Source organism: Neoarius graeffei, chromosome 24 (assembly GCF_027579695.1).
Source record: "Neoarius graeffei isolate fNeoGra1 chromosome 24, fNeoGra1.pri, whole genome shotgun sequence".
In the NCBI taxonomy this organism is placed as follows: domain Eukaryota; kingdom Metazoa; phylum Chordata; class Actinopteri; order Siluriformes; family Ariidae; genus Neoarius; species Neoarius graeffei.
In genome coordinates this window covers 29,795,344-29,810,100 of record NC_083592.1, presented here as the reverse complement: position 1 = coordinate 29,810,100, position 14,757 = coordinate 29,795,344, and the positions used below count along the sequence as shown (strand labels likewise).

The window sequence follows — 14,757 nt, the reverse complement described above, 5'->3', positions numbered from 1 at the left end:
ACAAATACTGCAAAAATGCCCGCCCACGGACTCCGAGCCTCACATGGGAAGGACATGGCAAAGCTTTCCGCGAGGTGATTGGTGAAAGCGGCTGGATATTTTCTTTGATTGACAGCCCGTTTCAACTATAGACAGGCAGCGGTGAATTTCAGTTCAGTCCCATGCGGATTCGCAAGTAGTGTGGTGTATTGTAAGAGATCAGCTTACATTTCGATTTCATTCATTACATACGGTTTCTACCAGCTTTTTTAGTTTGTATATATTTTCATTGTAAATAAAGTGTAAATATACTGTTAAGTTTGCTATCTTAGTTCCAGAAATTTCGTTTATTTGAGTGACTGAACTTGAACTTGAGGGGGCTAGTCAGCTAGCAAGAAAGCTGCGCACGGATGCCAAGCATTGCTGATTTAATTTTGGCGAAGCTATTTGCCAGTCTTCCTTTCGAGGAAAAAATTACAATTAAAGAGCAGGGTAGACCAACGCCTCAAATTGACTTGGTGAAAAAGGTAGGGAATAATACTCGTTCCTTTCAGCTCTCCTGGTACGAGAAAGTGAATTGGCTAACAGCAAGTGACCCACATCAACAACAGTAAATAGGCTACTTTAGTAATATGTCATGGATGGACCAAAAATATAGAATCTATTTAAAATGTTTATGCTGAGTATATTATATTGGAATATATATTTCTCTGGATATGAATTAAACACAGCTACAATTTGGAAAACATTTTTAAACAAAAACACAGCCGAGAACATTTCACACTACAGACCTGGATTAAAAGTGAAGGGTTATCAAAATTGTCAATAAAACATTTCTCAGTCAAAATACTGTAAGTAAAATATAGGGAAAGTGTCATTGAATGAAATGTGTGGCACCCAGCTCTATGTTTGGCTCCCCAAGGTCAGTGCTTGTGCCTATTCCAGAACACTCTGCTGTTACTGCTGAGGTTCCTGACAAAGAGCTGCTTTCAATAATGATCAATTTTTAAACAACATGCCACAATTTTAAAATATAAAATGTTAAAATATACCCCCCCAACACCACCATCATGTATATTGGACAGTAGGCTAATGGGCCAAAAGAACCTGTTATTTCACAGTTTGTGACCCTGCCAACAATCAGCCAGATCAGAGGCAAGAGTATGGGCAAAATTTATGTGTTTTTTCTTTTAAAATCTGGAAATATCGTAACCGACCAGCCTCCCCGTTTGAAAGACTACCAGCCGCCACTGGGAGATGTAGTCTGGCAGTGTTTGGATGCCGCTTTGAACTTAGATTCTCTGCGCTGTTATTGACAGTATAATAAACAATAAACTTTCTCTCTCTCTCTCTCTCTCTCTCTATATATATATATATATATATATATATATATATATATATATATATATATATATATAATGTATGTATGTATGTGTGTATATATAAAACATTCTACATTGTAGAACAATACTGAAGACATGAAATAACCATATGGGACATATATAGAATTATGTGGTACACAAAGTGTTTCATACTTTAGATTCTTTAAAGTATCCAGTGTTTACCTTGATGATGCTTTACACACTATTGGCATTATCTTAACCAGCTTCATGAGGGAGTCACCTGGAATGCTTTTCAATTAACAGCTGTCTCATCAAAATTTAATTACTGCAATTTCTTACCTTCTTAATCCATTTGAGATTAAATAGTAAATAATAAAAATGCAATAAACAGCCCTATTCCACAACAGTAGTAATCCATATTAGGTCAAGAACGGCTCAACTGAGTAAAGAGAAATGACAGCCATCATTACTTTAAGACATGAAGTGTCTTTTAATTAATAAAAAATAAAGAAATACTACTGAATTAGAAGTTGTCTTAAATTTTGACTGGTCCTGTATGTGTAATATAGTATATACAGTATTAAGAGCAGAGCTAGTGAGTAGTATCTCCAGTGCATTGTCAGTGCCTGCCCATTTTCATCTGCTCTGCAGCTTAGATGAACACTGGGAAGCTTTCAAGCTAAAGTGGTACGTGTAGTGCTTTTGCGTGCGTTTGTGTTTTGGCATGTGTGAGTGTCTGCAGCAGTACATGAGAACAGCTACTTAGCGAAGCCATTCAGGAGGGGATGAAAACAAAGTGCTGGTGAGGAGCGGCAGGCATGCATAGCAAAGTGTGTGTGTGTGTGTCCTGTATGTGTGGTGAATAAGCTGACTCTTGCACCTGAAGATGTATTTGTTTTTGGAATAGAGCATATATTGCCTAGTGCTTCTTCACTCCTTTTCACTGGCACACATAACTCCTCATTAAAAACCTAATGCTGGACCTCCTGCCTTGCCTCTGCATAATGTAGAGCATTTTGCCCCAATCCAGTGCTTCAGATGGTCAACAGTTCTGTTCTGTTACAGATTGCATCACACCTGGAGCAAGTAATCAAACTGAATATCTAGTATTTGTGTGTGTGTGTGTGTGTGTGTGTGTGTGTGTGTGTGTGTGTGTGTGTGTGTGCGAGAGAGAGAGAGAGAGAGAGAGACACGTTACAAGCCAACAGTTTGGGAACAAGTGATTTTGAAAAATCAATTTGCAATAAGTGCATTTGCAAACAACTAGCATGCTTATTGACCTCTAGTTTGCCTGGAATATTGCTTCACAGTGCTGTGGTATAATATGGGACAAACTATCATTGTTGCGAACAGTGAACAGTTTATATATATATATATATATATATATATATATATATATATATATATATATATATATATATATATATATATATATAAACATTTTTTTCCATTAAAGACAGCTGAGTGAGTCAAACCCTAATAACCATCTGATGGTGAGAATCATACTCATCTCTAAAAACGACATATGCATTATTTAGACCAAACCTTTTTTTTTCCTATGTTGAACAAATTACAGTCCATTATCTCATGTTTATATAGTTGCTCATATAATTGCAGACTTTAAAAAAAAAAATAAACAAAAAAAAAACAAAGCTAATGTTCCAAGCATTTGGTCTGTCAGCATTTCGCCATCCATTTAGTGAGGCCGTTCAGGAACTGAGACCGAGCAAAACATGTGGACTGTGTGGATTTCCTGAGGCTTGGCTTGGGGAAACACAGCTGTAAGAGGATTGTGAGGTCATCACAGATCTGCTCTTGCTGTGCATTGTGCAAACCAGAGCTCTGGAACATCATTAATCCAGTGGATGGAGGGTCTGTAGACTGTAACATCTTACATATCGTTAAAAAGCACAAGCTCACATTCCCTCCGGTATTTAAATATGGTCATCTAGCATTCATGAGAGTATCTAGCATGTTTCGTTACTAAACATGGCCATGGCTAGTTTCATCGAATGAGGCAATGTGATTGACATGGGGACCAAACATTGACATGCAAAAAAAAGAAAGAAAAAAATCTATTGGTATTCTGTAAGCTTTTTTCACTCCAGTGCCTATATTTTGTTCTGAAGCACTCATTGTGTCAGAGCATTCAAAATGAAACTGACACATTAGTGCATCAGAGATGTCCACAAGCGCTGGCGACTGGCGGTTTTCTCTGCCTACACAGACTTGATCCTAGGCCTACTTGATCCTAGAGAAAAAAAAAAAAACCAAACCTTACCTTTCAATGTTCAAGCAATTTTTTTTTAAATATCGTCTCCACTTCCCATAATTTGCTGCAAAACTAATTATTCCACCATGGAATTGTCTTTGATTCAGATTCAGGTCATGACTAGAAGCGACACCATATTTGTTGATCAATTCTCATGCTCTGATTGGCTGAGCTGGACCATGTGACCACGCCGTAGCATATGTAGTTATGTTACACCATGTAGTTATGTTACAGAGCCAGGTAGCATACTACTGAGAAAGCCAAGCACACACACATCTGGAGGGAAATTTCATACATATTTTGTATTTTACAGGGAAATGGTTAGTCATTTATTAGCTGAGAATGCGTCAGAAGCCACCAGAAGGCATGTCAATTTCAAAATTTTCTGGGGGGAGGGGGCATGCCCCCACATTCCTCTAGCATTAGTGCGCCTTTGGCATGCTGCGGCTACCACAAATTCCAGAGCCACCTACTACTTGTTTTTGGTTTTTTTTTTGGGGGGGGGTTGGCCGGCTACTTCAGATTTTCTGGAGAATCCTGGTGCATATACACGTAGAGATGCATCCTGTATAAACAGAAATGTAGCGAGCCAATCAGATTGCAACCCCAAGATTCTGAAGCTTGTGGCCGGAAAAGGGTTAAAAAAAAAAAATCTTCCTGAATGGCCTCACTAATACCCCTTTGTCACCAAGGCAGTTCCAGGGCCGGTCCAGAGTCGACCGATTTCAAACCAGTTCTTCTAAGACCAGATAAAACTTTGTGACTGCCAAGAAAAAAAACAAAACAGACCTAGTGTAGCATCTAGTCTGATTAATCCAAAGAAGAAGAGATGATGGAGTTTGCCATTGTTGTTGTGCTTGGTGCTAGCGGTACTAGCAGCAAGATTAGTGGCTGGAAGTGGAAATGTATTCAGTGGTGCTTGAAAGTTTGTGAACCCTTTAGAATTTTCTATATTTCTGCACAAATTTGACCTAAAACATCATCAGATTTTCACACAAGTCCTAAAAGTAGATAAAGAGAACCCAGTTAAAGAAATGAGACAAAAAATACTATACTTGGTCATTTATTTATTGAGGAAAATGATCCAATATTACATATCTGTGAGTGGCAAAAGTATGTGAACCTCTAGGATTAGCAGTTAATTTGAAGGTGAAATTAGAGTCAGGTGTTTTCAATCAATGGGATGACAATCAGGTGTGAGTGGGCACCCTGTTTTATTTAAAGAACAGGGATCTATCAAAGTCTGATCTTCACAACACATGTTTGTGGAAGTGTGTCATGGCCCGAACAAAGGGGATTTCTGAGGACCTCAGAAAAAGCGTTGTTGATGCTCATCAGGCTGGAAAAGGTTACAAAACCATCTCTAAAGAGTTTGGACTCCACCAATCCACAGTCAGACAGATTGTGTACAAATGGAGGAAATTCAAGACCATTGTTACCCTCCCCAGGAGTGGTCGACCAACAAAGATAACTCCAAGAGCAAGGCGTGTAATAGTCGGCGAGGTCACAAAGGACCCCAGGGTAACTTCTAAGCAATTGAAGGCCTCTCTCACATTGGTTAATGTTAATGTTCATGAGTCCACCATCAGGAGAACACTGAACAACAATGGTGTGCATGGCAGGGTTGCAAGGAGAAAGCCACTGCTCTCCCAAAAGAACATTGCTGCTCGTCTGCAGTTTGCTGAAGATCATGTGGACAAGCCAGAAGGCTATTGGAAAAATGTTTTGTGGACGGATGAGACCAAAATCGAACTTTTTGGTTTAAATGAGAAGCGTTATGTTTGGAGAAAGGAAAACACCGCATTCCAGCATAAGAACCTTATCCCATCTGTGAAACATGGTGGTGGTAGTATCATGGTTTGGGCCTGTTTTGCTGCATCTGGGCCAGGACGGCTTGCCATCATTGATGGAACAATGAATTCTGAATTATACCAGCGAATTCTAAAGGAAAATGTCAGGACATCTGTTCATGAACTGAATCTCAAGAGAAGGTGGGTCATGCAGCAAGACAACAACCCTAAGCACACAAGTCGTTCTACCAAAGAATGGTTAAAGAAGAATAAAGTTAATGTTTTGGAATGGCCAAGTCAAAGTCCTGGCCTTAATCCAATCGAAATGTTGTGGAAGGACCTGAAGCAAGCAGTTCATGTGAGGAAACCCACCAACATCCCAGAGTTGAAGCTGTTCTGTATGGAGGAATGGGCTAAAATTCCTCCAAGCCGGTGTGCAGGACTGATCAACAGTTACCGCAAACGTTTAGTTGCAGTTATTGCTGCACAAGAGGGTCACACCAGATACTGAAAGCAAAGGTTCATATACTTTTGCCACTCACAGATATGTAATATTGGATCATTTTCCTCAATAAATAAATGACCAAGAATAATATTTTTGTCTCATTTGTTTAACTGGGTTCTCTTTATCTACCTTTAGGACTTGTGTGAAAATCTGATGATGTTTTAGGTCATATTTGTGCAGAAATATAGAAAATTCTAAAGGCTTCACAAACTTTCAAGCACCACTGTACAGTGATGTAATGATGTGTCTCTCTAGCCTGTGGAAAAGCAAACCAGTTCTTCGAAGGTTTGCATGTTGAACCTACTCCGAACCAGTACTAGCACCAGCCCATGTTCATGTTGGTGGAAAGGGGTATCAGTGGCTGCCACAAAATTTACAGGACAGACTGAAAGCTTGGAAGCAACACAAACTTTAAATAAATAAACACTGAGAATACATTCCCTCTAAAGCATAGGGGTTTTTTTTGTAACAGAATTAACTGCTTCATAAGTCTGTATCCCACGGTAATTAAATTCAAACAGTTCCAGTGTATCAGGATGTGTTTCAAAGGTACGACAATGTTTTCTGGTGGACATTTTTAAACTTCACTGGTGTCACTGTGTAATTTTCATCTTGCTCAGCATAGAATTGCAAATCTACCAGTTTCTCTGTGTTTTGAGATGAATTAGCCATGCACATCTGAGCCATTCTGTTTGATACAGCAGGCTCTTTCTCCCCTCATTTCTCACTTCTTTCTTTTTTTTGTTTTTTCATTTTTGCCAGATGTCCTTTCATGTTATGAGGATCTGAGAAGCACAGTGTCAGAGGCTGCACTTCACCGCTTCCTGTCAGCTTTTAAGAGCAACTTGGCGCAGATACGAGAGGCAGTGGATGCCTTCGGCCCTTCAAAGAGCGAAGGTGGATCAATGCCTGTCTCAGACTCTATCTCTCTCTCTCTTTCTCTCTCCCTCTCGCTGTTGAACTGAAATCTACTTTCTCAGCCTGAATCAGCTAGTGATCCTCGGGCTGGTAAGCTTTTGAATTATTGGTAATGACCTCGAAAATTCACATCATTTTCCCAGTATTGCAATTTAAGCCAAAAGTTGAGCAAAGCTGTCGGTTTCACCATTTTGAAGTAAGGGTACTTTTATGATTATAATATACAGCTGACTACAAATGTTTGTATACCCTTACTTCAGATTGATGAAACAGACATTGGTTGTGTTTGTGCATCTTCCATTTCTGAGTGATGATTTTTCAGTGCTGGTAACGGCATCCATAAACAGACTCGCATCTTTTCATCTCTTTCTTCAGCTTCAGGAAAGATCAAACATTTGAGTTGATGTAATAAATAGGCTGTATGAGGTAACAGGTTTTCAGTACAACACCACCATGAACTGAACATGGAAATCTGCTCTGCAGAGAAAATTGAATATATCAGCTATTGTTGTTATTATTGTTATTATATCCACATTCACTGGATATGAGCAGTTGTGCGCTCTGATTGGCTACTCGACTACTAGGATATCAGCTCATATACCATAATAATGTCTCTCATCTCATCTCATTATCTCTAGCTGCTTTATCCTGTTCTACAGGGTCGCAGGCAAGCTGGAGCCTATCCCAGCTGACTATGGGCGAAAGGCGGGTACACCCTGGACAAATCGCCAGGTCATCACGAGGCTGACACATAGACACAGACAACCATTCACACTCACATTCACACCTACGGTCAATTAATGCCGCTTTTCCACTACCAACGCGGCTGAGTTGGGCTGAGCCGTGCCGTGCTGAGTTGGGCTGAGCCGTGCCGTGCTGAGTTGGGCTGAGCCGTGCCGTGCTGAGTGGGGCTGTTGGAGTTGCATTTCGACTACAACCGCGCTGAACCATGCTGGCTGGAAGTGGGTGGACACATTGGGTGGAGTTAGCGAAAGTGGTTGGACGTCACATGATGTCGTTAGGCGGCGCAAACAGTGACATCAGTGAGCTTTTAAGCGGTAGTCTCACGACCCGGATAGTAAACAATAAACATGGAGGACATGGAGTCGTTAGTGTTGCTGGTCTTGGTGCTGTGGCTTGTTGTCACCGACAACGCCAACAGATACTGGCAAGAGCGTATAGATGAGGCGAGGCGCATAAGGCTTCAGAAATTCTCGTAATTCGTAATTCTTCTTCTTCCGGGTTTACGGTGTTTACAGATCCCAGCGTGCTCGCGGGGCGTGTGGGGGCATGTGAGGACACTCCTCCTCACCAATCAGTGCACAGGGGAGTGTCTCTTCACGCCCCTAGCCCCACTCAGCTCGGTTTGGCTCGCTTCAGCCCTACTCCAAAACCGTGCGAGTTTTGGGGGCTGAGCAGGGCTGAAGCGAGCTGAGTCGTGCTGTTCTGAGGTAGTCGAAACGCGAGCCGTGTCGGGCTGAAGTGAGCTGAAAAAGGGTAGTGGAAAAGGGCCATTAGAGTCACCAGTTAACCTAACCTGCATGTCTTTGGACTGTGGGGGAAACCGGAGCACCCAGAGGAAACCCACGCGGACACGGGGAGAACATGCAAACTCCGCACAGAAAGGCCCTCGCCGGCCACGGGGCTCGAACCCAGACCTTCTTGCTGTGAGGCGACAGCGCTAATCACTACGCCATATTAAAAAAAAGTACACAAAAACACATATACAGGCAAACAGTCAAAATCGGCAGGCAAAATACAAAACGTGAGACAGGCAAAAAGGTTGGGCGAGGCGCAAACAGGATATCAGCGGCAAAGCGAAAACGGGAACGAGAAGCAGGCACAGGAATCAAGAACACTGGTAGAAAGGTTTGGTAATGCGTACTAACATAGCATAATACTTCGACCTGAACGTGCTTCAGGACGGTCCTTAAGTAAGTACACACAGTTCCTTATTTGTGTTCAGGTGTGCACAGTTCACAGCGTGCATGCTGGAGTCCACTCGGCGTGCGCGCAGCCTGAGGCGTGCCTTCAGGTGCACGCGCCACAGCGCAGGACTGGCATGAGTAGAGAAAAACAAAATGGCGGAGCGTGTTGCTGAACCAACCAAGGACGAAATAAAAACTCTACTTGAAAACAAAACCCCAAAAAAGACAAAAAAAAAACAAGCAGCAAAATATGAAATGAAAGTGTTTGATAGTAAGAACGTATCTTTTTTTTAATTATTTTTCAAGAATTATCATCACAGCATTTTTCACAAATTGCTCCTGTCATTTCGCCGGTTTGTTTACATTCTGAGCGGAAATGATTTTGTCGGACGTTTTGTATAAAGTTTTTATTGATTGAATTTGCAAAAAATAAAAATCCTCTGTTTCTCAAAATTCAGTGAATGTGAATAGAATAAAACGGTTATTCCACTCAATTTCATTGTACATGCCTTATAGACAGCTCGGTGCTGCGCGCCTCATCGGCTATCAGCTCATGTACGACTTGATTTCATGGAATAACTGTTAATTATTATTCGATTAAAACGGCTCAATGATAATCTTAACCTGGAAGTATATGAAAGCTGCACACAACCAGTACCCAGGTTTCATAGAGTGATCTATACTCTGGCAGTATCTCTAGGTCTGTGTGACCCTCCTCAGAACTCGTGATGTCCCTAACAAGGTAATTTTTTGAAGAAGATGGATCTTAGTCTTGAGACCCAGTCAGTCCATCCATTTCCTCAGGTTTTTAGAGACAGCACCTACAAGTCCAACAACAACTGGGATAACGTCAACCTTTTAGGCTATATTTTTAATATTTTCTGTTTCAGTTCGTCATTGTTGTCAATCTTCTCTTGCTCTTTCTTGCCTTATCTTATCTCCTGGGATAGCTATGTCAGTAATCTGGCAAGTCTCTTCTTTTTTTGTTTCGAACTACTAAATCAGGTCTATGATGTTCAATCACTTTGTCACGCTGTAAATTGAAGTCCCAAAGTAACTTGGTACTGTCTGTCTCCAGAACTCCATCCGGCGTGTGCTCACACCACTTTTCACATCTATTCACATGAGAAAGCCCACATAGATCCCAGTGAATAATTTTCACCACATTCCTGCATTGCATTTGTGCCAACTTACTGCATTTGCTTCAGTACATGCTACACTGTTTCACCCCTCTCATTACACATTCTGCAATTCGGTGTCACTGACGTTTTATCCACGTGGAACTTAACATAGTTGGTTCGTAAAGCCCGTTCTTGGGCAGCACAGATATTATTATTATCCATCCGTTATCCATAACCACTTATCCTGTGCAGGGTCGCGGGCAAGCTGGAGCCTATCCCAGCTGACTACGGGCGAAAGGCGGGGTACACCCTGGACAAGTCGCCAGGTCATCACAGGGCTGACACATAGACACAGACAACCATTCACACTCACATTCACACCTACGGTCAATTTAGAGCCACCAGTTAACCTAATCCGCATGTCGTTGGACTGTGGGGGAAACCGGAGCACCCGGAGGAAACCCACGCGGACACGGGGAGAACATGCAAACTCCACACAAAAAGGCCCTCATCAGCCCCTGGGCTCGAACCCAGAACCCTCTTGCTGTGAGGCGACAGCGCTAACCACTACACCACTGTGCCTAAACTAGAGCTACTTACCACACAAATTATAAGCAAGAGAGCATAAATTAACAGAATTAAGAAAAAATAACCAACATCCCCTTCACCAGATAGCAGGCTCCCATCCTCCGTAAGAGTTAACCACCTTCAACTTGCTTATATTTTCTTTCCTCTTACTTGAATCTCTCTCCATTAGGCATCAACAGTCCTGCATTGAACCCGATATTTTTCATATTCCTACGTAACCTAAGATCAGGATCATTTACCAGCAAACAAGACCAAATGAACAAATGTCATTATTCACTATTTCCCTTTTCCTAGCACTATTTCTTGGCGCCCGTTATTTGTCATGTAGAATTTTTGTACATTTCAATATTCTGGCTACGAAAGAGGACAGGAAAACAATCCCAGTTTTGAATCACCTCAACACATTTCCCTGTGAAAATGAGCAGATGGAAGAAAAGCCTCCAGCCTAGGTGTGGCTTTGAATCAGTGTATTTATTTTAAACGTGTAACCCGAATGTTTAATACGCTGCTGTCTGCTCCTTCTCGATCACGTCTGTCGTGCTACTCTTTCCTGCCAGAATCTTCCTGCCCTAATTCAAATCCTTGTGTTTTTCCGTTACAAACACAGACAACAGCTGTTCGGGGGAATCGTACATGCTTTCACACAGAGGGGAGGGGGGACAAAGATTCCGGCAGGCAGGAACATTTCGGCACAATGCTGAAAGCCGTTGCTTTCTTCACCCCCCAACCCACCCCCCCGAAACCCGCCAACGCGTTCACTAACTTAATTTCAGCTGTCAGTTTGCACTCAGCGTTAACACATTCTTTAAAGAATGAGTGTAATGACTCTTTTACTTAATGTCTACCATGGAAAATATTCAGCATGGAAAATGAGGGAAAATAAAACAATTGGTCCAAAAATACATCAGAGTACAAAAGGTGCGTACCTGTTTAACGAAAGAAAACAAAGAACTTTATTTTAGCCAAGCAGACATTGGGGGGGGTTAGGTTTTTACAGATGTTCAGATACTCCTGCATTATTACAGGTCTTTTTTTTTTTTCTTGGTATTTCTGTTTAACCCTGTCAGCTATCATACAATGCTTTAAAGGTCACATTTATGGAAGTACTGACGATACACACACACACACACACACACACACAAGCAAGCTAAACCGTTGATCATGATCCATCGTCCATCATCATCATATCAACTAGCTTTCATTATGGTTTGAATCATGAGGGGAAATTCTGAGAGTAATACATTCAATAAAATAGAGACGCTCCATGTATATATCTCTGATTTATTTATTTATTTTTTGATGATGATGATGATGATGATGATGATGACTGGAGTGCAAAAATGCAATGCTGTCGAGGGAGTGAGGGAGCAGCTGAGAGTGAGGGTGTGAAAGAGTGTTAGAGTGAGGAGGAGATGAGTGTGAAGGTGTGTGAGGCAGCGAGTGAGGTAGTGTGTGTGTGTGGGAGTGAGTGAAAGACTAAGCGAGTGAGTGAGAGGATTGTGGGATTGGGTGGGTGGGTGTTTGTGTGTGGGAATAAGTGAGGCAGTGAAAGAGAGAGAATGAGTGAGTGAGTGAAGGATTGTGGGAGAGAGTGAAACAGTTTGAGGGAGAAACTAAAGCAGGAAGGTTGGCGTAATGGAATGACTCAACAAAAAGCTAACATGAGTGTGTGAAAGGGTGTGACGTGGTATGAACATAAACAGGCACCTTGAGTTATTGTGTGATTATGTGAAAGTGTGTAGTGATGTGTAATAGCTTGGTATGGTGAATGTGTATGTGAGCGAGAGAGAGAGAAAGAGAGAGAGTCTCTTTTACACAGCCTTTTCAAGGTGGGAATCTTATACCTTTTTTCCTGTCACACGTTCTGTATTAAACGTCCGAATGCGGATCAGGGATGTGTGTTGTTCCGCCTCTGAGCCAGAGCAGTTGGTAGTAACCAAGCCGGAATCAACGTCTGTGCAAAAGGGACAGCCGGTGCAGCGGGACAGGGGTGTGATGATTTTGACCTTGACATTATTCTTTCTGAAACCAGCACAAGTTCAAATGTCCCCATCTATGGCATCTAAGGCCCGTGCACCTTTCTGCCTCAAATCACTTCCTACTTCTCTTCACTTTCTCCTCCAACATATTTCTGATCACAAACATGTTGCTTATATGAGTCTGTCCGCTCCTCTTCATTACCTTTCACTCTGATTCTGATTCTCTCTCTCTCTCTCTCTCTCTCTCTCTCTCTCTCTCTCTGTCTGCAGTAGTTTGTCACACTCCCCCCCCCAAAAAAAAAAGAGCCGGCTTGGCTTTATTACCTCGCCCGGGGCGGAGTCCACCAGGGGGCGAGGTATTGTTTTCGGTGGGGTTTCTTTATTTTTTTGTTAGCAACATTACAGTAAAAATGGCTGGACCAATCTTCATGAAACTTTCAAGATAGATGGGCATGGGTCTCAAAGAGAACCTCTAAAGATCCAAATAATTTTTGTCACAATATCTTCCTTCATATTCATCATATTTACTTCAAACCAATTCCAAACTGGTCATCTTTCAATTCTACTTCCATTGATATGCTACATGATGGGGTATCTCTCATAGTTTCCTTTCAAACTTTCATTTGTTTGTTTGTTTGTTTGTTTGTTTGTCTATTAACAAGCTAGCGTCTAGACAGTTGCACCAATTGACTTCAAATTTTCAGGGTAGGTAGGCAATGGTCCGTAGATTACCTGATTAAATTTTGGGGGTAATCGGGTCAAGGTGAAGGTCACCAGAAAGGTCAACCTTTTGGTCAAAATAACATTTTCCATTATAACTCAAAAACAGTTGCCGATAGACAAATGTTTACTATTATGAGCATATAGGAACTCCCATATGGCCTTTCATTTGGCACCATGATCTCTGACCTTAAATGACTTTGAAATGTCAAACTCAAGGTCATAGATTTTCATAGAACGATAACCTGACAGCTGATGGTTGAGAAATATTACCATTATCAACATATAGGTATAAAATAAGTGCTGCCGGGCGAGGTTTGTTTTGCCTGGCAATACTTGTTTATATTACGGCTGTTACTTCCCTTAAATGTGAATTGAAGTGATTACATGTTGTATGTGATGCTCAGTAACTTTGTTGTGTTTGAAGACTGGTATAAATGTGGATGGCTAACAAAAAAGCACCTCAACACTCAGTTCACCGGCTGTTGTTTGTAAAGCAGCACCAGTATGCTCGGGATATTCATATTTCCAATGCATAGATACGCCACCTCAGACTCCAACACTCTGTTGTGGCATGTCACACGCAGGGATGAGAGTTTTCCGCTTTTCGGCGGATTTCCGCTTTTTCTGAGTAAAAAACAACCTTTTTATATTATGCCAAATCCATTGAGAGTTTTTTGTAAATTAATTTCGGGGGGTTGGGGTATGTTCCTTCATGTTGTTCAAACTTAATTAACTCCAACGATGTTTACACATTATTTGTAAGTCACCATCTTTAGTCTCATTTAATCTCGTTGAATGTGATGTAAAATTCGTGTTATCTACATTGTTACTGGTCAAAACATCGATGTCGAGACCATAATAGCCAATCAGAACAGTTTTTACAAAGACACCCACATCCGCTTTCTTTTATCAAAACTTACACATGTTCATGAGCTGCATATCAAAAATACTTTCCTCTAATCTGCGTTTTTTCTCAAGATGCCATATACTATTGACAAGCGAGATGAAGCGAAGGTATGTGAAATTGATGCTGGTATAAAAAACAAGTTTAGCAAAGCAAAAGGAAAGCAAGAGAGGAGTGTGAGAGAGAGCGGAAGAGAGCCAGGTGAGAGCATGTAAAAACACAGGAGGAGCTGGCTAATGAAAGAAAAAGGAAAAAAGAGAGGACTGATAAGCTTTTGGCTTTGGCCAAGAAGCTGAAGTCTAAATGGTCCAATGAAAATTTGTTTCAAAAATAACTGGGAACTGTAAACAACTTAACTGTAAAAAGTGTGAATAGACATGTGCTCTTCCTTTTGAAGAAAACATACAAGTGATGTGGACAATAAGATAAAGACAGTCCCCATAAAATATGCATTTGTTTGATTCATTACATTGACTATATGATAATTTTAATTATAGCTGACAGTGTTGATAACTATATAACTTTAAAGGAACAGTCCACCGTACTTCCATAATGAAATATGTTCTTCTCTGAATTGAGACGAGCTGATCCGTACCTCTCCGAGCTTTGCGCGACCTCCCAGTCAGTCAGACGCAGTCAGACGCGCTGTCACTCCTGTTAGCAATGTAGCTAGGCTCAGTATGGCCAATGGTATTTTTTGGGGCTGT

The 14,757-nt window shown here is 41.3% G+C and overlaps 1 protein-coding gene across 2 annotated transcripts in view; it reads left to right on the top strand.

Moving 5' to 3' along the window:
- Positions 1 to 14,757, top strand: part of LOC132872795 (uncharacterized) — a 149,109-nt gene that overhangs the window by 114,478 nt on the left and 19,874 nt on the right. For both annotated transcript variants that reach the window (XM_060907883.1, XM_060907884.1), the window contains one exon: positions 6,652 to 6,786. In XM_060907883.1, coding sequence (XP_060763866.1) covers positions 6,652 to 6,786 — 135 coding nt within the window. The remainder of the gene's footprint in view (positions 1 to 6,651; positions 6,787 to 14,757) is intronic.